Source organism: Perca fluviatilis, chromosome 4, assembly GCF_010015445.1.
Source record: "Perca fluviatilis chromosome 4, GENO_Pfluv_1.0, whole genome shotgun sequence".
Taxonomy (NCBI): Eukaryota; Metazoa; Chordata; class Actinopteri; order Perciformes; family Percidae; genus Perca; species Perca fluviatilis.
Genome location: NC_053115.1, coordinates 44,169,992 through 44,193,491, shown reverse-complemented (window position 1 = coordinate 44,193,491; position 23,500 = coordinate 44,169,992). Strand labels below are relative to the sequence as shown.

The window sequence follows — 23,500 nt, the reverse complement described above, 5'->3', positions numbered from 1 at the left end:
TATAGAAAAAAAAAAAAATAAATAAATTTATTAAAAAAAAAAAAAAAAAAAAGAGAAAAAAAAAAAAAAAAATAAAAAAAAAAAAAAAAAATTTAAAAATAAAGGGGGTAAAGGTTATTTTTATTTAAAAATTTATTTATTTTAAGTAAATTTCATTGTGCTGCCCTCACTGATCTACATATTCACTCTACCAGTTTATTTTTGCAGACAGTTTGAAGGTTTATTGACGCTCAGGAACAACTGTCTTAGTATTCAGAGAGACGGCAGGCTTCAACTGACGCTGTGAGGTGGAATCATCCTCAATAAATCCACTTCTTGAAATTGAAAACATGAAGTATTGTTATTGCAGTCAGAGAGCAGAGCATTAACACACTGGGTGGGTGTTGGTCTGATGAAATAAAGGCTTTGTTGTGTGTAAGCTTGTTACCTGCCTGCTGGCTTTGATCCCTCCACAGGGAAATACTCTGATCCATCACTGCAAACTGCGGCTCTCTGAGCTCCTCACAGTTATTTATACAGTAGGTTTCTGTTACTACATTCAATCACATCCTGTCTTTTGATTCAGTTTGTTTTCTGCCTGTTCTGTCTGTCTTTAAGGTTGGGCTTTTAATTTCATCACAATAGGAAAATTGTCCAATCTTTCAGTGAGGTTTTTTCACATCACATCTCAACCTTTCTCCTAAAAGTTACGTTCCAATACAACATAACGGCATTCTTAATTATGTTTCAAGTAGTCTCGCATTGCCAGACCTTCCTCTGCAGCATTCCAGGATGGGAGAAAAACGTGCTTTGGTTTATGGGCATTTCTTTAAAACCAATCACAATCGTCTTGGGCGGGGCTAAGCTCCAGACGGAGCCACGGTGCCTCTGCTAAATAGTCTCAGGAAGGAACTTGTTTTGGTGGAACACGTGTACGTTAAGGCTTTGACTCCGAACTTCGTTATTCGAATATCATTCGAATATTTAAAAAAAACTCCTCAGTCACACAACAGAAGAGAGAGGAGACTGTTTCTACGGCCACAGGAGAGAAATACATGGCGTGCTCGCTGGACAATACTGGCGACTCTTTTTTATTTTACAGAAAGTGGCTGTCTTTTCTACAGAAAGTCGCCAGATTTGTCGCTAGTCGCTTTTGTGAAAAAAAAGTCGCTAAGTTGGCAACACCGCCCACACACACACACACACACACACACACACTGGCTCGACGCACACACCAGCACACGAGTATAAACATCAGACCACTTACGTAGGCTACGGTGAAAGCTCCGAACTTCCTGTCGAAAGCACACTGTTTGTGTTTAATCCAGGGTCTGACTTTTACATTTTTTTTAAACTGAAGGCATTTAATGGTCAAAATATTATTAATAAATATTTGAATATATTCAAATATTAATATTAATAAACAAACTAACTTCGAATATGATTTTTGGGCAAAAGTCAAAGCCCTAGTGTACGTTCAAAAGTAGTTTTAGTCTCGTAACAGAAAACTCCGATTGGACAGATAGTCTAGCTAGCTGTCTGGATTTACCCTGCAGAGATCTGAGGAGCAGTTAACCATAGTCCTCACAAATCCACCGGAGGTTAGAACGCCAACACAAAGAAAGAGGAAGGGGACGGACATCCACCCCGAATTTCTGGCAGCACCTGAACAAAAGGTTGTCGATATAGACTACCTTTCAAAGGGAAATGTATTTTCTCCTGGATTTACAGTCGCTGTTTTTTTATATGTGGTGTTGTGAAATTGAAACAAAAGTAGTGGTTTAGGTTTAGAAAAAAATCATGGTTTGGGTTTATGTAAGTACATTACGTAAGTTAACTTAAGTATGTCATTTAAAATAAGTCTATGGTTACAAACTACAGTTGTGATTTCAGACTCAAACACTTCTATGGTAAGGATGCTAATCTTGATTTTGCCGACCCTTGGCAACAGAGTCTCCTCCAGGACGCTTGGACACACTCTCCATTCTCGGCGTCCGCCAACAGCTGCAGACTTAACGGTTGAGTCGCCCCGATGTGTGTTATCGTGGACACATGCAACCATTGTCCGTGCAGCCAACACAAGTCCACAGTGGTATGGAGTGTATGTCCGATCCGTCAGCTGTCAACTGTGTGTCTGCCTGGCATACTCATGTGTAGGACGGCTGACTGAACCCGCCAACATCCTCATCAGATATAGACGTGTTACAAAGCTTTCCGCTGTGAGCTCCGTCCGGCACAGAGCCACGAACTCAGCAGAAAAAAGTCTGTTTCATTTAAGAAATAGATTGTAAAGACTATTTCTCTATCGCCATGCAACAAACCTTTTGGAATTACTTTTAAATTGTAATTTTAAGATTGTTTTTAATTGTTTAACTAATGTATCTTTTGGTCAGAACATATTCAACATTTGTGATCAACCCAAATGCCTCAGAGACGGGCTTCCAAATTCACTTTTTCGTCCACTTCAAAACCTAATTTTAAAAAAAATAACGATCACTGTTATTTTTTGATGGCGAGTGAAGCAAATCTAGCAGGTATTTGCAGTTTTTCCCAGCATTTGGTTTGTCTACAGCAGTTACAGCACATGTGTACCTGTCTGCGTTTCTGGAGCCACGATTTCTGTAAATTCAGAAAGGCTTTCCCTGGCATCAAGAGAAAAAAGACTCTCTCTCTCTCTGTGTTCATCGTTCTTCTTTTCAATCTTTATCGGCTGTTTCTTGCTACAAATGCTTTCACTTACAGTGTTACTGTACTAATTTACTAATAAAGTTTAGTCTGGATTTATCCATCGACACGTCTCCCTCTCTCTAACCCTCCCCTCCATTAATCCTCCAAATATCATGTGTAGCGATTGTAATCTCTCTCTGCAGATCAACATGGCAGCCGTCCAACAAGCCATTATCACGGCGCAGGCCGGGCACTTCCACTCCCACACCGAAACATGATCGTCTGATTGCAGGGGGGGGGTGATATAGGGGGAGAAAATGGAAAGAGAAAATCGAAAGCCATCAAGTGAGAGGATGAACGTGGAGAGAAAGAGAGAGGAAGAGTGTAACGGAAGAACAAGAGCTCTGTTTGGCAGACTGACTGGTAGTTTCACCCTTCAGTGAACTATAACTGATGAAGACATGAAAACAGTGATGGGAAATATGTCCTCAAAAATGCTGAAGAGAAGAGAATTAACAAGAAAAGAAAGGCAACATTGAGCAAACAATGAAGCATAGAAAAGCAAAGAAACCCCATTCAGACTTCAGTGTTTCTGTCAAGGCCTTGTTCAAAAAAGTCATTTTTTTGCATATCCAATTTATATAGCATATTAGTTTCTTCAATAAATGGTAATGCTGTAGCAAGAGCAGAAAGTGCAGGATATTCCTTTTTTAAGAGGGCTACGGTAGTCTATATCCTCGGCGGTCCACTCCTGGGATTGCAGTGCTGCCGGAAATTCTAATGTAATTACAATCTTCAAGCTGAAATATGTATTTCACACACTGGACAGCAAAAAAACACATCACCTGTTTGCAGTTCGGCAGCGCCGCTTTACTCTTTCTGGTTTTACGTTTCACAATAAAAGCTTGGAAGTTAAATTTGTTCCCTAAAGAGGCTACTCGACAAAACAGCGTAACGTTACTCGCAACGAGACACACGACGGCGTTCAGACGTCCAGAGTAATGGAAGAGCCGAGCCAGGGCTGCGTGATTATGGAAAAAATCATAATCACGAATATTTAACACGATTACTGATTGACTTTTGAAAAGATGTTGCATTTATTGAAGTTAAGAAACCGTTAAACAGATCAACAGTGAAAACACCTTCAACTGTGAAATTTCTCTTCATACTTTTCCTTTTGAACTTTTTGAATTCCCCTTCAGAATGAAACAAAACAAGAGTTTACTTCCAAAACGTTGTTTTGTGTCACGTGTTTTTGTGATCTTTAGGGAACCGAAATCGTAATCCAGATTAGAATTTGATTATTTGCACAGCCCTACGCTAAGCAAATGCAGCAATACGAACAGAGCGCCGCGGGGAACGATATTGAGGAGGACAACAGACCGTTCGGGACTCCCGATGGAAATGATGGACCTCCATTTCTCAAGCTTCCCTATTGGAAAGCGTAGCTACACTGACGCCTACATTGTTACCGAAGCAACCAATGCAGATAGGTTAGTAATATCTTAGTCAATATCCACGACGTTCCACTTCTGGGATTGCTCCGGTGCCGCCGGATGTCCGTCCCCTTCCTCTGTCTCTGTGTTGGCGTTCTAACCTCCGGTGGATTTGTGAGGACTATGGTTAACTGCTCCTCAGATCTCTGCAGGGTAAAGCCAGACAGTTTTCTGTTACACGACTAAAACTACTTTTGAACATACACGTTCCACCAAAACAAGTTCCTTCCCGAGACTATTTAACAGAGGCACCGTGGCTCCATCCAGAGCTTAGCACCGCCCAAGACGATTGTGATTGGTTTAACCCTTGTGTTGTCCTTCGGGTCCCAGTCACCCGAAGGACAACACAAGGATTATGTACTTCCGTTTACTTTGTTGAGAATTGCTCTCTAAACAAGGGTTAATACAGCACCTTAGTTCTTGTTTGTACAGCATTTTGGTCAGCTTAAACTGTGTTTAAATGTGTTCTAGAAATAAACTTTACTTACTTACTTTAAAAGAAACCGGTTTTAGAGAGCAATTCTCAACAAAGTAAACGGAAGTACATAACCCTTGTGTTGTCCTTCGGGTCACTGGGACCCGAAGGACAACACAAGGGTTAAAGAAATGCCAATAAACCAGAGCACGTTTTTCTCCCATCCAGGAATGCTGTGTGGATTTGCCAGACCCTCCTCCGCAGCGCTGTGGAGGAAGGTCTGGCAATGCGAGACTAGGTATCTCTGGACTCACAGATCCAATTTGATAACTTGGAAATAACAGTTCAGGCAGTCTGTCTTAAAGATCCGATTTGAGAAACAAATCAGATTTGCCTGCAGTCTGAACATAGCCAAAGTGTCTCCATCCCAGTGTGTGAATAATGTGTTAGCATCTCTGATTTCTAAGTGGATTTATGGTTGTTTATCCTGGATGGACATCAGAGATAGGGATCCCCTCATGAAGTGGAAATCACAGTGAATCTAAGTATGAGAGTTTCATGTCTAAGTGTTCACATTTCTCTGAGTTATGAACAAGAGAAGGAGGGATAGTTTTCCCTCCGATTCACTTCCTGCAGGATCTTTTCCTCCCCTTCAGCTCTCCCACGACTCTTATTAGTTCTGCATGTATTTGGTCATAAGCCAATTCAATTCACTTTCTTTAAGAATGGAACAGTGCGAAATAATAAAAACACATGATTATACATGGGTTAAAAATGCCAGAATTGGCCAAAAGGCTATTTGTTCATCCGTAGTCCCCCTGGCATCCGTGTTAGCAAGGCTTTTTAAAATACAAAGAAACCGGAAAGAAAAAGCACAAAACAAGACCGCACAGAAACTAGCAACAAAACAAGATGAAGATTAGCGTCCTAGGTACTTAGCATTTCTTTAAACCAGGGAATTTACATTACCATTGTATTGAGTGTAGCCTAGTTTGTCCACAGCATCTTACACGTGGAGTTAGGTCCGGCAATGCGAGACTAAGGATGCTAACGGAGTGTAACGAGTTCACAATTGTGTCTGAAATCGTCAAAGTTTCCATGGCAGAACCAGTATGTTGGCATGGCTACGCATCAGTGTTGACTAGTGATTGGTTAGGGGAAATCGAATCCCCCTTCCCCACGGAACCCCGTTAAACTGGAGGTAGTCTCAACGGAAGTACATTTCCAGATAGGGATGTCAGGTTTTGTCCCTCTCCTTCCTTTCTCTCTGTGTGTTTCCATCCTCAAACTCTGTTCTCTTTGGGAAACTACAACAGACTTCGAGATAGCCAACTACAAGCTAGAAATGTCAAGTTTTGAAGATTTACAATTCATTTTCAAAGCACAAAGCAGAAGTGAAATAAGAAGGAAATATAAACCAAATGATTTTGACCTGATGACGGTACTAAATACAAACCGAGTATCTGAGAGAGATAGATAGGGAGACATACAGTGCCTTGCGAAAGTATTCGGCCCCCTTGAACTTTTCGACCTTTTGTCACATTTCAGGCCTCAAACATAAAGATATAAAACTGTAATTTTTTGTGAAGAATCAACAACAAGTGGGACACAATCATGAAGTGGAACGAAATTTATTGGATATTTCAAACCTTTTAAACAAATAAAAAACTGAAATATTGGGCGTGCGGCAAGAAATTATTCAGCCCCCTTAAGTTAATACTTTATAGCGCCACCTTTTGCTGCGATTACAGCTGTAAGTCGCTTGGGGTATGTCTCTATCAGTTTTGCACATCGAGAGACTGACATTTTTGCCCATTCCTCCTTGCAAAACAGCTCGAGCTCAGTGAGGTTGGATGGAGAGCGTTTGTGAACAGCAGTTTGCTACAGATTCTCGATTGGATTCAGGTCTGGACTTTGACTTGGCCATTCTAACACCTGGATATGTTTATTTGTGAACCATTCCATTGTAGATTTTGCTTTATGTTTTGGATCATTGTCTTGTTGGAAGACAAATCTCCGTCCCAGTCTCAGGTCTTTTGCAGACTCCATCAGGTTTTCTTCCAGAATGGTCCTGTATTTGGCTCCATCCATCTTCCCATCAATTTTAACCATCTTCCCTGTCCCTGCTGAAGAAAAGCAGGCCCAAACCATGATGCTGCCACCACCATGTTTGACAGTGGGGATGGTGTGTTCAGGGTGATGAGCTGTGTTGCTTTTACGCCAAACATAACGTTTTGCATTGTTGCCAAAAAGTTCGATTTTGGTTTCATCTGACCACAGCACCTTCTTCCACATGTTTGGTGTGTCTCCCAGGTGGCTTGTGGCAAACTTTAAACAACACTTTTTATGGATATCTTTAAGAAATGGCTTTCTTCTTGCCACTCTTCCATAAAGGCCAGATTTGTGCAGTATACGACTGATTGTTGTCCTATGGACAGAGTCTCCCACCTCAGCTGTAGATCTCTGCAGTTCATCCAGAGTGATCATGGGCCTCTTGGCTGCATCTCTGATCAGTCTTCTCATTGTATGAGCTGAAAGTTTAGAGGGACGGCCGGGTCTCGTAGAATTTGTAGTGGTCTGATACTCCTTCCATTTCAATATTATCGCTTGCACAGTGCTCCTTGGGATGTTTAAAGCTTGGGAAAATTTTTTGTATCCCAAACCGCTTTAAACTTCTCCCACAACAGTATCTCGGACCTGCCTGGTGTGTTCCTTGTTCTTCATGATGCTCTATGCGTTTACACGGACCTCTGAGACTATCACAGAGCAGGTGCATTTATACGGAGACTTGATTACACACAGCTGGATTCTATTTATCATCATTAGTCATTTAGGTCAACATTGGATCATTCAGAGATCCTCACTGAACTTCTGGAGAGAGTTTGCTGCACTGAAAGTAAAGGGGCTGAATAATTTTGCACGCCCACTTTTTCAGTTTTTTATTTGTTAAAAAAGTTTGAAATAGCCAATGAATTTCGTTCCACTTCATAATTGGGACCCACTTGTTGTTGATTCTTCACAAAAAATTACAGTTTTATATCTTTATGTTTGAGGCCTGAAATGTGGCAAAAGGTCGAAACGTTCAAGGGGGCCGAATACTTTCGCAAGGCACTGTAGATAGATAGATGGGTAGATAGATGGGTAGATAGATGGATGGATAAGTAGAGTGATGCGCGATGGATGGGTGGGTGGGTAGGTGGATAGGTGGATAGATAGAAAGTAAGTCCTGTAAGCTTCCTGTCTTCCATCAGGGAGCTTGAGTGGGTCTATCTAACTACAACGCTGACCTCAGGGAAATAAGCAATGACCCCCACATCCTCCGTTCCTGCTTCTTCCATTGAGGGTGTAAAGTGGGCTCTTTATCGTGGTCACTCCACTTTCTGTCCTTATATTCTTTATGTTTATTTGTGTAGAGACAAGTATGTAGCATAGACCTATGCCACACACCACAGCGTTTATAGACCAAGATGGACCCTTTTGTATACCAGCGGAGGTTAGCGTATCTATTGTTCTGCTGAAGACAGCCTGCAGAGCTTTGCCTCCTCCAACACCACAAATATACTAACCCTTTTTGCTTCAACATATTCATTGGAGATAATCAAAAAAACAGCACAGAAGTCCAAACACTGCAGGGTTCAACAAAAAGGGTTGTCCAAAGGCCTGGGGCAAGTAAAACGGCACGTCGGGCAAGTAAACATTATCGTTTGGGGAAGCAAGCCACTACTAAGTCAGGATGAGTCCAAGGGCGCCATTTTTACTGTATGACAACGCCATAGAGTCTGTAGAGGCTAACTTTATTGTGTTTATGTTAAATAAAAACTACATTAATGCTGCTACTGCTATAATGTAAGCATTGCTACTTTTAATGATGCGGCAGATTAGAGGAATCTCCACCATGTAAAGAGACAACAGTAGAGAGTAGTGTAGAGAGACTACGGTAGAGAGTAGTATGTAGAGAGACAGCAGTAGAGAGTGGTATGTAGAGAGACAACAGTAGAGAGTAGTATGTAGAGAGACATCAGTAGAGAGTAGTATGTAGAGAGACAACAGTAGAGAGTAGTATGTAGAGGGACAACAGTAGAGAGTAGTATGTAGAGAGACTACGGTAGAGAGTAGTATGTAGAGAGACAGCAGTAGAGAGTGGTATGTAGAGAGACAACAGTAGAGAGTAGTATGTAGAGAGACATCAGTAGAGAGTAGTATGTAGAGAGACAACAGTAGAGAGTAGTATGTAGAGAGACAGCAGTAGAGAGTAGTATGTAGAGAGACAGCAGTAGAGAGTAGTATGTAGAGAGACAACAGTAGAGAGTAGTATGTAGAGAGACAGCAGTAGAGAGTAGTATGTAGAGAGACAGCAGTAGAGAGTAGTATGTAGAGAGACAGCAGTAGAGAGACAACAGTAGAGAATAGTATGTAGAGAGACAACAGTAGAGAGTAGTATTAAAGCTCGAGGTAGGTTGGGGGGGGTCAAACAACACAGGACTTTCCCCCAAGTGACCCTGAAACGTACACACACCATCTTTCAAAAAGTGACGCCAACAGTCCCGACCAAGCGTGTCTAAATATGACGCTAAAGGAGACTTTCTGCGTCAGTACCAAACGCCAAAGTTAGCGGACCAAGCGTGGGTTTTTGTCGTGATGGGAGTGAGAATGAGTCGACCGTGCACTAAGAACTTCTTGGGTTCAAACACAGACCGAGTGCTGGTTCTGTCTGATCGTAGAACATGATCTGTTTGTACTACAGGGATGTTATTCTGCTCAGAATCAGATCCTGCACCTAGAATAAATAACCATGGTTGGATTATTTGCGTTGCTTTGTGTAATCAGAAAGCACCGGCATACTTTTTTTTTTTTACGTCACCTTTTGTCTCCGTACTGCTATTCAGAGCTGCAGCCGAAACAGGATCTCTGAGTGTTTCCCAGATGTCATTATGTAGACTGTTTGTCTGACACTGATCCTGTATCTACTTACAGCACACAAACACACACACACACGCTCACACACAGACACACCCACACACAGAAACACACACACACACACACACACACACAGGCTGTTATTTTCAAAGTACAGGTTTGCTGAACTTTAATGTTGTCCAGCTCAGACAGTAGCTTTTCTTTTACTATCATGTTATCTTTTTCCCAACTGACCCAGCTGGTTCTTGGTCATGTTTACTTGGACGATTGTTTGTTACGTGGGAAAGTTCTGGAAAATGACGACACAATCCTGTTTCTCTTCAACAGACACAGAAAGAATAATCACTTTGTATGTTTCTCACCAACAGACACAAACTACATCAGCGAAGAGATTATTATTAAGTTATTAATCTGTGTGTGTGTGTGTGTGTTTTCTCTTCTACAGACACAGACTACATCAGCGAGGAGGAGAAGCAGAAGGTGGAGCTGATGTTGGCGTTTCTGACGGAGGAATCCAAAGAGGCGGCAGCCAGCACGGCGGTGAGTAAAGAAAGCTCCCAGGCAGAGAGAGAGAGGGAGTTCAGGAAGAGGGAAATGATGTTGCAATCCCGACTGATGGTGTTGCCTTTGAGGGTGAAGTTGGTCAGGAGAAACCTATTTCCTGATCTGCAGTGGAAACCTGATCCTTCAGACTCCACCGCAGAGAGAAAACCGACAGAGGAGGGATTTATTATTGATAAGAGAAGAAGAGAAGGAGCGAGGGAGGAGACTGGACTTTGTTTGCTTGTCATGCTTCAGTTAGCAGTAGAGTAAAGTTCCTGTTCTAACAGTGTTATTAGAGACTCTGTCAGAGACTACAGCTGAGAAAGGACTGATGCAGAAAGGAAGAACGCGTTAAGGAAAGGAGTTTAAGTGCAGAGAATCCAGAGCTGGGGGGATGTTTCCACTAATGGTTCTTTGTCTCTGATGTCAGGTTTCATGATTGGAAATGTCCTCCAGTCCAGTCACTGTCTGACTAACACGTGTTTTAGGCTACATCTCCAGCGCTGCAGGTTTTTGCTTGGTTTTTAAGTGTTTGAGTTTGGAGCCCAAAGTGATCTCTGTGCTCCAAGTGTTTTTATCTCCAGTAGAAGAACTAATCTCTGTTTAAACTAACACGCCCAAACCTCATATCTCATCAACATCCTGGTATACTGGACATAAACAGGAGGCAGCATGGAGGCTCCACCCACTGCTGGTAGTTACCATGGTAACTTTAGTAGCTTTGGTCTCAGAGAACAAGACGTCGTGACCGATAAGACCCAATCAGGAAACACTCGGAAACACCAGAGCAGGGGGAATGAGAGGGGGGAACGCCAGAGCAGGGGGAATGAGGAGGAAAACAACAGAGCAGGGGGAATGAGAGGGGGAAACATCAGAGCAGGGGGGAATGAGGGGGGAAACACCAGAGCAGGGGGAAATGAGAGGGGGAACACCAGAGCAGGGGGGAATGAGAGAGGGAAACATCAGAGCAGGGAGGGGAATGAGAGGGGGAAACACCAGAGCAGGGGGGAATGAGGAGGGAAAAAAAAAAAACCAGAGCGGGGGAATGAGAGGGGAAAACACGGGAGCGGGGGGAATGAGAGGGGAAACATCAGAGCAGGGGAAATGAGTGGGGGAAACAGCCAGAGCAGGGGAATGAGAGGGGGAAACACCAGAGTAGGGGGAAGAGAGGGGAAACATCCAGAGCAGGGGGGGGAATGAGGGGGGAAACACCAGAGCGGGGGAATGAGGAGGGAAACACCAGAGTAGGGGGAATGAGGGGGGAAAGAACATGGAATGGAGGGACGGGAATACGGAGGGGGGTATGAGAGGGAAAAGGGGAGAAACGGTGGAAATGGAGAAAAAGAAGCCTGGATGGAATGTGGCGGGAAAGGACAGGGGAATTGGGAGTGGAAGAAAGGGGGGAAGGGGGTGAAAGAAGAAATAAATAATGAGAAAACAAACAAAAAGGGGAGGAAGGAGGGAAGGAGGAGAGGAGGGGGGGAAGGAGGGAAGAAGAGAAAGAGGGGGGGGGAGGGGAGAGGAGAAAGGAGAGGAGAGAGGGGGAAAAGAGAAAAGGGGGGGGAAGGGGGAAGGGAGGGAGGAGGGGAAGGAGAGGGGAGAGGGAAAGGGGGGGGGAGGAAAGGGGAGAGAGGAGGGGGGGGAGAAGGGAGAGGGGGGGGGAGGAGGGGGGGAGGAGGAGAGGGGGGGGGGGGAGAGGGAGGGGGGGGAGGGGGGGAAGGGGGAGGGGGGGGAAAGGGGGAGGGGGGAGAGGAGGGGGAGGGGGAGGAGAGGGGGGAGGGGGGGGGGAAGGGGAGGGGGGGGGGAAGGGGGAGGGGAGGGAGGAGGAGGGGGGGAAAAGGAGAGGGGGGAGAAGAGGGGGGGGGGAGAAGAGGGGAAGAGGGGGAGGGGGGGGGGGGGAGGGGGGGGGGGGGGGGGGGGGGGGGGGAGGAGGGGAAGGGGAGGGGGGGGGGAGGGGGGGGGGGGGGGGGTGTGGGGGTTGGGGGTGGGTGGGGGGGGGGGTCCTCGGGTCATATTTGAATGGTTTTCAAAGTTTCTACATCAAGGGGTTAGGGTTTCTTTTAAGTGAATTACACCAAAATGACACCGATGGTTCCATGGAAACGCTCTTTGAGTATATTTATGGGTCACTTCACTTTTTGTTGTTGTTTCAAAACCGTATCCTGACTAAACTGTGACATGAACCAGTCTGGGATTCTCTCAACATACATATGGTCCTCTTATTTTAACTATTAGTTGCAAGAATTCATTACTTCAGCTTTTTTTTTTAAACTAAAATAATTGGTATCATTTCATATAAATGAGCTTTATTGGTCATGAATTCCAAAAATGAGTGTGGAAAAAAAGCAGAAAAAAGTTTTGTTACACAATGTTGGAGAGGTTTGAAATCAAAGATCGATCAAAATGAGCTTTCACCTTTAAATCAGAAGGGATTCCCCCAGAGAGTGAGACACACACAGACAGACAGACAGACAGACAGACAGACAGACAGAAAGACAGACAGACAGACAGAGAGACAGACAGACAGACGCTGCTGAATGTGACGCATTGGTCTCGTGTCTGCACACGGCCCTGCAGTCTCATGCCCTTTTATGGCGATTGGCAGTTTACCTGCTGATCAGGATCCACTGGCACGCACGTTGAATCATTCTCAGCATTAAATCAGGAATCAGACGTAGACCTTCTCTTTAACAAACACTTAGTGAGAGAGTCCCGACGTGTTTCGGAGCTTCAGTAGAACTCCGAGATAATGTTTAGTGAGAGGAAGAAGTACGGTCGAGGTTTCTTATTAAATCATTAGAGTGTTTGAAAAGCTGGCGGCCGCTGAACGCACTTTACTCTGAATGTTTCCATCGACCATTAACACCTTCAGACACACGACACACACACACACACACACACACACACACACACACACACACACACACACACACACACACACACACACAGCTATCCAAACACTCTGAAGGTTCCCAGATCCATCAACACCGTGCTTATTTTTTGCCAACAACAGCTAGACGTCCACCAGAGCAACGAGAACTACCACAGCTCTAATGATTTTACTCTAACGGAGAGAGGGAGGGACAGAGAGAGAGAGGGAGGGAGAGACAGAGGGAGAGAGAGAGAGGGAGGGAGAGACAGAGGGAGAGAGAGAGAGAGAGAGAGAGAGAGAGAGAGAGAGAGAGAGAGAGAGAGAGAGAGAGAGAGAGTACGCTTTTGCAGTCGCAGCACCAAGACTTTAACACGTAACCTCCTGACATCTGCACTGTAACAGACGTAGCTTGTTTGAAATCTAACACACATTTTTATATATATATATATAATATAAATATTGCACCACTACCCTATCATTGCACATCCCATAACCATAATGGTAAGTACCACAAATATTATTTAGTAGTATGATTATGGGATGATGAATCTAAAGTTGTTGGAAAACAATCAGTATGTGGTTATTGCACAGCCCTGTCTTCTAGGAATCACATTTAAATGAAGTGACTTTTCTTATTACGTTGTGGTAACAAACGTAATGTGTGTTCAGAGACGTTGTGATTTCTTCAGGACTTTCAGAGACGTTGTGCTCTCCGGCTGGGTTAGTGAGAGATCTTTGTCTCGGTTATAGTCACAATCTTTCTGTAATAAACCAGAGCGTGATCTTAACCCAGAGCTGGGAGCGCCTGAAGAGAAATCCTCCACTTCTTTCAGATGTGAAATGTGTTGTAGCTATTAACAGGCTGCAGACTGAGCGCTGAAGACTTTCTAAATGGATTCTTTATCTGAGAGGTATCTGAAGCTATTACTCTGGTGCTTCTCTCTGTCCAGCAGCGAGAGACGTGCACTGCATGACCTTTCTCTAGCACTCTGGAGTCACAAAGACACGTTGGAATATGCTCACACTGACAAACACACACGCACGCTCGCTTGTACTCACACACTCACAAACACTCATGCACGTACGCACTCACAAACACACACACACTCACTCACACACTCACAAATGCACACGCACACACACACACACACACACACACTCACAAACACTCACACATATACAGACACACAGACACACACATGCTGCCTGTAGTTTTTATCCTGCCGGTGGTAAAGTCTGAGCTGTTCTCTTTCCTCTGCAGTCATTAATCCTCAGCGTCACCCTCAGAGCACCTAATACACTCTCCCTCTCTTTCTCTCTCTCTCCCTCTCTTTCTCTGTCTCTCTCTCTTTCTCTGTCTCTCTCTTTCTCTCCCTCCCTCTCTCTCTCTCTCGCAGTCTCTCGCTCTGTCTCTCTCTCTCGCAGTCTCTCGCTCTGTCTCTCTCTCTCTCTCTGTCTCTCTCTCTCTCGGTCTCTCTCAAATTCAAAGAGGCTTTATGAACATGACCATATTGACACACAGTATTGCTAAAGCACATAAACATGTAACCCATTTACATCCAGTTGTCCAGTAGGATGCAGACAGTAGAGCATCAGGTTAACATTCGTGCGAAAGCAACAATCATGTCAACAAAATGTAACAATAAGAACAAAAGTGATGGATATCAGCAACAACGTGAAAACAAGAATATTACAGCTGTGTGTGTGTGTGGGGGTGGGGAGGGGGGGTCACTCACTGTTCCTCAAAGTGTGTTACAGGTAAAGACATATTGTGCTGCTAGACTGCAGCTCTCTGGCTGTTCTCCCAGCAGGATTGGTATTTTATTGATGTTGGTTATTTGGTCAAATGTCGGGTGTTTGTGTTTGAATTTGGGGAAATATTGACTGGCTGCAGCTCTGTGCATTCTGTCAGGAAGTGCAGCTCTGTCTCCACTTTGTCTCTCTTGCACAGCTGGCAGATGCGCTTCTCTTTGGGGAGCCATGATTGTTTGTAGCGGTCTGGATTTACCCTGCAGAGATCTGAGCAGCTGTTAACCATAGTCCTCACAAATCCACCGGAGGTTAGAACCCCAACACAGAGACAGAGGAAGGGGCACCGGAGCAATCACGGAAGTGAAATGTCGTTGATATAGACTAACAATGTAGCCTAGAAGTCTAGACCAGCAAATGTAATTTGCAGCCAGGGTCGTTGGCTTGCGAGCTGGAAAAAACAGACTCTGGTCAGACCAATCACATGGTGTATAGAGTCGGTGGGCGGGGCTTATTATGATGACAGCAGAGTTGCGACGGTTCCGCGTGAATTCCCTGCTACTTGAAAACGAAGAAGATGGCTGCTGCTGCTGCTGCTGCTGGAGAACAGCGGTCTGTGGAATCGGCTTTGGCCGCGACTCTGGAAGACTTGGAGTTCAGCTTTTCTTTGAGAAAAGAACAAAGAACAGCACTGAAGTCATTCTTAAAAAAGGAAGATGTGTTCGGAGTTTAAAGTTGAATCTATCAGCTAGCGTTGCTCTGGTTGGTTGGAGTGCTATCCTATTGGTGCAGAGGGAATTTGAAAGACAACCGTTTATCCCGCCCCTCGGATTGAGCCCTGACCAATGGGGAGTTCCCAGACCCAACATCTGGATGTGGGGCTGGCTGGTCAGGCTACTAACAATCAATTAATCAATTTGATTCATTTTTGATGATAAAACAGGTAAACTTGTGTGATGTCAGCGTGTTAAATATGAATATGTTCTAGTGTCTTCTCTCCTCTGGGACAGGAAACTCAAGATCTTTGAGTTGTGGACAAAACAAGACATTTGAGGACGTGATCTTGATCTAACTGATCGACATTAAATACGTAAATTAACCATCATTTATCGAGCACAACAAGTCAAACATTTGCAGTTCCCAGCTGCTCAGATATGAGGATGAATAGCTTCTCTGTTTCATAAATATATTATATTATGTATGAGTCAGTTTGGACTGATCTCCTGTGAGAGATAACTGGCAGATAGATGGGTAATGCAGACGTTACACTGTGATTTCTATCATCTGTCCATGTTTGCCTTTCTCTCTCACAAGCTGCCACTTTCGTTTATTTCTGGCGTGGCCTGAGACGTTTTCCTCTCCTTTCCGCCGGGCTTTCAGCTGTCCGCCTGCGGGCCGAGCACGCCATATTAATGCGCCGACCTCCCGACGGTGACAGACGGCGTTTTGATATTTATTTTATTCTCTCTGATCTCAGCCGCGACTGCTCTTTAGGTTTATATTTATTTCTGTCTGCGATGACGACCGTGCTGCTGATTTCTGTTGGAAATTAAGGAATTCTTCGCTGTGTTCAGGACATATATTATATATATATATATATATTAGAGGAATCTTCACCCATCTCCCGATTCCATTACGGTTATCATGTCTTCCATTCGATATCTCGATGCATCACGATGCGTCAAATACATTTTTCTATCAAAGCCCTATAGGATATTTGACTTGACAGAATGCATTAAGATACTGTATAGTTCAATATAATACAGTTTTCTACATGACTTCATATGCTTGTTTTTATCCAAAAATACAAGTAGTAAGATATAAACAATCTTTTTTATTTAACAAAGTCTGAACACAGCAGACAGACACACACACACACACACACACACACACACTTCATAGCTTTTCAAGCTTCAAAAACAAAACATTCTGCAATACTAAATAAATTGGATACATAAAACTAAACAGCACTGAGCACTTCTGAATGTGCAAAACATAACAGAATATGTAAACAGAAATGTTGTTACGCCTACATTAAATTGTAAAGAGACCGACCCGCGTGAGGTCAATGGGAAGTCAGCAAGCAAACGTCAAGAAGTGTACATGCATGGAATACAAATGCATTGCTTTTATTTATTTATTTTTGCGAACGCATGCAGCTTCTTCTTCTCTGGTTGCAAGTCGCAATTAAAAAGAAGTAGAAGAAGAACTGCAATGTGTCGGACCCCTGTGTCGGCGAGCCACGTCCTGAGCTCACGAGAGACGTTAGCGTGGACCTGAGTGAGCGGTTATCCCTCAAAAATGTCAGCTCATGGGAAAGAAAGACAGGTCGATACAGAGTGCTGAGTTTTTGACCAAACGTGGACTTCTAAGTATTTCTGTACTGAAGTCAAAGGTCAAGCCATGTGCTTAGTTTGCAGAGAACCGATCGCTGTGTTAAAGGATTATAATTTGAATGGCCACTACAATACTAAACACCACACCGAGAAATCCACCCCGTTGACTGATGCAGAGCGGGAACGGACATCTGAAGCTTTGCTAGTTAAGCTGCAAAAGCAACAAGGCTTTTTTACCAAGACCAGCTTTGTGATATCTCACAAAATCGCCAAAAACAGTAAGCCATTTTCTGAAGGGGAGTTTATTAAAGAGTGTTTGGTGGATTCTGCTGTGCTAATGTGCCCAGAGAAAAAAGAGGCATTTGAGAACGTGCCGCCTGACATAAAATTCATATTGAGCAGAACTGAGTTTAGCCTATTGGTCTCCACAACAGGTTTCTCATGTGGCCCCTTGGGAAAATGAGTCTATCATAGGTCTAGATGAAACGCGTTAGCTAGGCTACTGAGAATGTTATTTTTCATTTGAATGTTTATGTCGCAGGCGGAAAATTAACGAGTGACATCATTGCGTTATGAACTATTATGGTGGGCCACTGCATCGATGCAGCATCGTCCATGTCAGCATCGCGATGCATCGATCATTTGATACATTTCAACACCTCTAGTAACCATGGTGAGAGGGTATTATGGTCTGTAATAGAAAGGCAAAGTTACTGCCCTGTGTGTGTGTGTGTGTGTGTGTGTGTGTGTGTGTGTGTGTGTGTGTGTGTGTGTGTGTGTGTGTGTGTGTGTGTGTGTGTGTGTGTGTGTGTGTGTGTGACTTTTGGATTAAAACTAATTTGCAGTGGAAAGGATAAAAGGTTTCCAGAGTTTTGAATAGTCAGTTTCCTCCAGTTATCCGTCTGTGTGTGTCTGTGTGTGTCTGTGTGTGTCTGTGTGTGTCTGTGTGTGTGACAGCTGGATTTGTCTCCATTGCGCTTTAATGTTTGCGTGTTCCTGACAGCAGGACTGACAGGCTCACAGTGAGAAACACCGAAGGCTGAAAACCTGACTAGGAATCTCAGCTGGAAGTGAAACCAGCTGACTCATCCCTTCTAATCCCTTATGTAACACTGAGATGTAAAGGACAAGACATTTGACATGTGGAAACTTGTTCTTGTGACAGCAAGGGCCTTTTCACACCTGGAAATCCGACCCAAGCTTCCTGTGTTTGTAGTGTAAGCTGTGTCTCCTGATTCTCCACACTGATTGGTTGGTAGATCTTTCAGACTGACTGCTGCTCTCCAAGTGCTACCGCAGCGCTTTTTGTTTTGTTGCATTTTTTAAGCAAGACCTGAAAGTTGACTTTGTTTTTATTTCAATACTCTCGTCGCTTGCTTTCAATTCTCGATTCTTGATTTCAACGCTTCCGATGCTTTCTTTCAGTCTTATAAAACGAGGATAATTAGGGCAGAAGACAAACAACTTCTCTCATTTAAGGTGGTTTATTAAAGCTGGAATAATAATAGTAACTTGTATACAAGGATTCTTCCGGTTTGAGAAGCCACAGTCAGCGGAGTGCTGTTACTCGGTCTGTCCTCACCCCAACAGAGTGCAGTTCTAAAGTCACATCTCAATATCTGAAAAATGTGCAGGCTGTTGTGATTGGTTCATACTAAGGCGGGAGGCAGCCGTGATTTAGACTTTGGCGCCTCCTTGTTGGTGCACAGACTGGTCCCAGCCTGTCAGCACTCGATCCAGCCAATGGTAGAGGACAACACCCTGGAAAGAGATTTCCCCCTCTCCCTCCCCCAGGTATTGTTCACTCATTTACAAGGATGGTGTCAGGTTACTTTGTTTGGCCCTTTTTGTAGACAGCCTCGGCGTGTCTAGTCCAATCCAGTTTATTGTTTAAGTACACCCCCAGGTACTTGTACTCCTCAACAGTGTCCACAGGGACCCCCTGGATGGAAACTGGGGTCCCAGATGATTTCGCCCCCCTCAGATCCACTACAAGCTCCTTAGTTTTTGTCACGTTGAGCTGCAGATGGTTCAGCTCACTCTAAGTGACAAAGTTGCCCACAACAGTCCTGTATTCATTCTCATCACCCTTCTCTATGCAGCCAACTATTGCTGAGTCATCAGAAAACTTCTGAAGGTGGCAGGACTCAGGACAATAGTTGAAGTCCGAGGTGAAGAGGGTGAAGAGGAAGGGAGAGAGCCCCAGTGTTGCTGACCACCCTGTCAGACACACAGTTCTTTAGGCGTACGTACTGTGGTCTGCCCGTCAGGTAATCAACAATCCAGGACAGGATGGGGGCCTCCACCTGCATCGCAGTCATCTTCTCACCCAGTAGAGCCGGACGGATGCTGTTGAAAGCACTGGAGAAGTCAAAGAACATGACTCTCACAGTGCTCGCAGTCTTGTCCAGATGAGTGTAGACTCTGTTCAGCACTCATCTGGACAAGCCTGCGAGCACTATGAGAGTCATGTTCCTCCAATCTCTTATGAAAACCAACCTTAGCATGTTGTATGATGTGTTGTATGAATTGTTTTGGTGCTTGAAATGAGTTTACCAAAGTCTTCACAAAGTGGAGTCATTTTGTAATCTGGCTTTTTGAGAAGGAGTTTTGTCAAACATGGTTTAGACGTGCCGGTGCGTTATTGATTAGTAAATATTCCTAACAATAGCTTGTCAGAACGTCCTGTATTTTGACCTTTGTGTTGTGCTTTCAGCGCTCTCTTTCATTGGCTGTTTGGACACTGGTTAGACTGGTTTTGGGTGTTGCTATTGACGCTCTCGCCGCTGGCTTTAAGTGCTGGCTTTAAGCACTGGCTTTGGACGGATTAGGAAGGGTTAGAGCGACTGTTTGAGCCTCAGTGGCTGCTGTTGAGGGTGTTAGAGTCCCCGGAGACAGGAGGGGAAAGGAAGAGAAAGGAGTGGAAAGGAGGAGAAAGGAGGAGAAAGGAGGAGCAGGAAGCAGCAAGCGTCACAAATAGGTTGGGAGATTAGAGTTTGTTTTTGTAAAACAGGAAATCATTTCTTCATCAATAGTCCCCGGAGACACTAAAGGACGGGGCGCTCTGGTTAAATCTGTCGGTGTGAAGAGAGAGAAGATCGACTCCAGGGGTCAAAGGTCAAGCTGTCATGTGGAGAGACTTGAAGGAACAATCAGACAGAAAGATGGAGCGAACGGGGGAGGGATTAACGGAGAGAAGGAATGAGAAGAGAGCAGATAATGACGGGATGAAGAATAGATCTACGTTCAGCATCTCCACCTCAACTACAGACACACACACACACACACACACACACATAAATCCACAAATCTCTTCGTCCTGTTTTTGACCAAATGGTTATTTTAAAAAACAAAGTGAAACCTCTTGAAGAACGCTTTCACACCTATAGTAGACTCAGTGGGATTCATGGGGGGGGGGGGGTCTGTTGGACAGAATATCTCTCAGAAATCATGTTTTTCTTTTCCTCCGTCTGTTCCAGCCGACCAGTGAGGAAGATCTCTGCCCCATCTGCTACGCTCACTCCATCTCAGCCATCTTCAAGCCCTGCTCCCACAAGTCCTGCAAGTGAGTCCACACACACACACACACACACACACACACACACACACACACACACACACACACACACACACACACAGACAGACAGACACACAGACAGACAGACAGACAGACAGACAGACAGACAGACAGACAGACAGACAGACAGACAGACAGACACACACAGACAGACACACACACAGACAGACACACACACAGTGACACGCACACACACACAGACGCACACATGCACACAGAGACACGCACACAGAGACAGTGTGTGAGTCAGCAGTTTGTGTGTGACTCAGCAGTTTGTGTGTGACTCAGCAGTTTGTGTGTGAGTCAGCAGACTTCACTACATATTTGATGTGAACCTGCTGGAGGTGCGTTTGATTTATCTCTCAGCTCGTATGGATTATTGTGGCGCTGATTGAGAGCGCTGTCACCGCCAAGGCCAAACTCTGCTTCTCTCTCTCTCTCTCTCCAAACTGGAGGAAAACAAGTTTTCACTCTGTAATTTAAGAATCCATTCTCATATCGCACAACCAAGGCCAGCGATATATTGCTGTATCAATATTTTGTCCCACCCCCAGTTTTCAGCCTCTCAGATATGGAGGTTTCCTGCTCTTTCTGTTTATGTCTTATTAAAGTCAATATCTTTGAGTTGTGCACAAGACATTTAAAGAGTTTAACTTGGACTTTGAGAAACTATCACAGTATCTCTACAGTGCTGTGTGTGTGTGTGTGTGTGTGTGTGTGTGTGTGTGTGTGTGTGTTTTTGTTTGTGTGTGTGTGTGTGTCTGTCAAATGAAATAAAAATAGTTTTAATAATCTCTAAATTTAAGGGATGGACAGATGGACAGCTGTCTGCTATATTTGGGAGAAAAGACGTGTCAGATTATTAAAATGATTTTTTTTGTTATTTTTCTGTGCAGAGCCTGCATCAACCAGCATCTGATGAACAACAAGGACTGCTTCTTCTGCAAGGCCACAATCACCGGGGTGGAGGACTACAGCAAGCCTGCAGCCTGCTAACACACACACACACACAGAGACACACACACACACAGACAGAGACACACACACACACAGATACACACAGAGACACACATACACACACAGACACACACACACACACACACACACACACACACACACAGACATACACACTCTGAAGCATTATAAAAATAGAGGCGTAGACGGGAATACGGCAGCGTCCTTCGGTGTCAGAACTAGCTGTCATATTAGCACAACATCTCACCTCTACCTGTCAGTGCAGGTACACACACACACACACACACACACACACACACACACACACACACACACACACACACACACACACACAGGATGGCAGGTGTGTAGAGAAACTGGAACACAGATACACAGACAGGAACAGTGATATCTATATCCTAGATTCCTGAACTTTACAGACCTGGTCACTCACTGACATTCATTTCACCAAGGATCATATTGTGTTAAACCATACTTCTTATAGATGTGATACATTGTATTATCTATATTTTGAGTGAGTTTTCTGGGGGAAACATTACATGAGGGAAATGTCCATCATTCAGTTTTTTATCATCCACAAGTGTCAAATTAGGGTTTACGTGTATCACTAGGGCGGGCCTGTTCACAGCGGGCCCACTGCTGGGGTCTCAGGAGCTCTTTCACAGCTTTATCTAACTCTAAGTACGCTTAGCAGACTGCACAGAATGGGGGGAGAAATGTGCACAGAATGGGGGGAGAAATGTGCACAGAATGGGGGGAGAAATGTTCACAGAATGGGGGGAGATGTGTGCACAGAATGGGGGGAGAAATGTTCACAGAATGGGGGGAGAAATGTTCACAGAACGGGCACCCAGAGATTCCACAAATGAATGGATTTGACAACTCTTTGTATTGTTGCTTAGATTGAATGATATCATGAGCATGTGTAGTGACTTATAACCAGAAGCAAACTGAATCTGCGATATTTCTTTTATTTTTATGTTTTTCAGCGGTAATCCAGGATGAAAATCTGCAGAATTTAGCGGACTGCTTTTGAGAGCAATGAGAATTATTATTATTATTATTATTATTATTATTATTATTATTATTATTATAATAAAGTCTGATCCTTGCAAAAATGAATGTCAGTATTAGGTAGTATTATGATACCTGATGATTGTTATAAAACATCATGAACACTTGAAGGAGTGCTTATAACTATAGTTACACAGGGTTATAAACACATTATAGGTATGTTTAATACCCTTTATAGACACTTTCATCCTTATTTAAAAATAAATCAGACAATCAGAGACTCAAGACCACCACCAAACGTTGTAGTTTTGTGTCTCTGTGAGTCAAGGGTCTTGCTGCTTTGGGGGCCTTGAACAGGTTTGATCTCAGGGGCCCCCCCGGTGTCTCATAATCCATCCAGGACCGACCTGCAGATATGCATGCATCGCTACTTCCACACCAACGTACTGTAAACATGAGGAAACCCACAGTGATGCAGGGAGCAGCTTCCAGCCATCTGAACCCACTCTCCAGACTTTAACTCCCACTGTACACTCTCACACTTTAAGAACAAGTCACTAGAAAAGAAATAGGGCTCTGGACTGAAGAAGTGTGTTTCTGCTGGCTGTAGATTTTATAACATTAAAGGGTTTCTTGTTGTTGTTTTTTGTAACCTGGACCCTACTTCCCCATGCATTGGTGTCTGAGTGACTGATGGGCACAACAATCTCTAAAATCTCTTCAGTATTGAGCAAGAACGCTGCACCCCTACAGGACAAGTGTGTGTGTGTGTCTGTGTCTGTGTGTGTGTGTGTGTGTGTGTGTGTCTGTTCTGTTGTTGCTGCTGACAGACTCAGATTATTATTCTGTGTGACAACATTATGGGATGGATCCCTACAGAGATAGACCTTTTAGTTAAAGAGTAAGATCCTTTTAGTTTAACATGAAACAGCCCCGAAATCACCATCACCAAACTCCACC

The 23,500-nt window shown here is 44.1% G+C and overlaps 1 protein-coding gene across 3 annotated transcripts in view; it reads left to right on the top strand.

The window, feature by feature from the left end:
- The window catches only part of LOC120557074 (E3 ubiquitin-protein ligase RNF123), a 124,627-nt gene extending 101,435 nt beyond the window's left edge, over nucleotides 1-23,192 (top strand). For all 3 annotated transcript variants that reach the window (XM_039797097.1, XM_039797096.1, XM_039797098.1), the window contains 3 exons: nucleotides 9,920-10,014; nucleotides 20,454-20,539; nucleotides 21,448-23,192. In XM_039797097.1, coding sequence (XP_039653031.1) covers nucleotides 9,920-10,014; nucleotides 20,454-20,539; nucleotides 21,448-21,547 — 281 coding nt within the window. In that variant the 3' untranslated portion in view covers nucleotides 21,548-23,192. The remainder of the gene's footprint in view (nucleotides 1-9,919; nucleotides 10,015-20,453; nucleotides 20,540-21,447) is intronic.
- The last annotated feature ends 308 nt before the right edge of the window (nucleotides 23,193-23,500 follow it).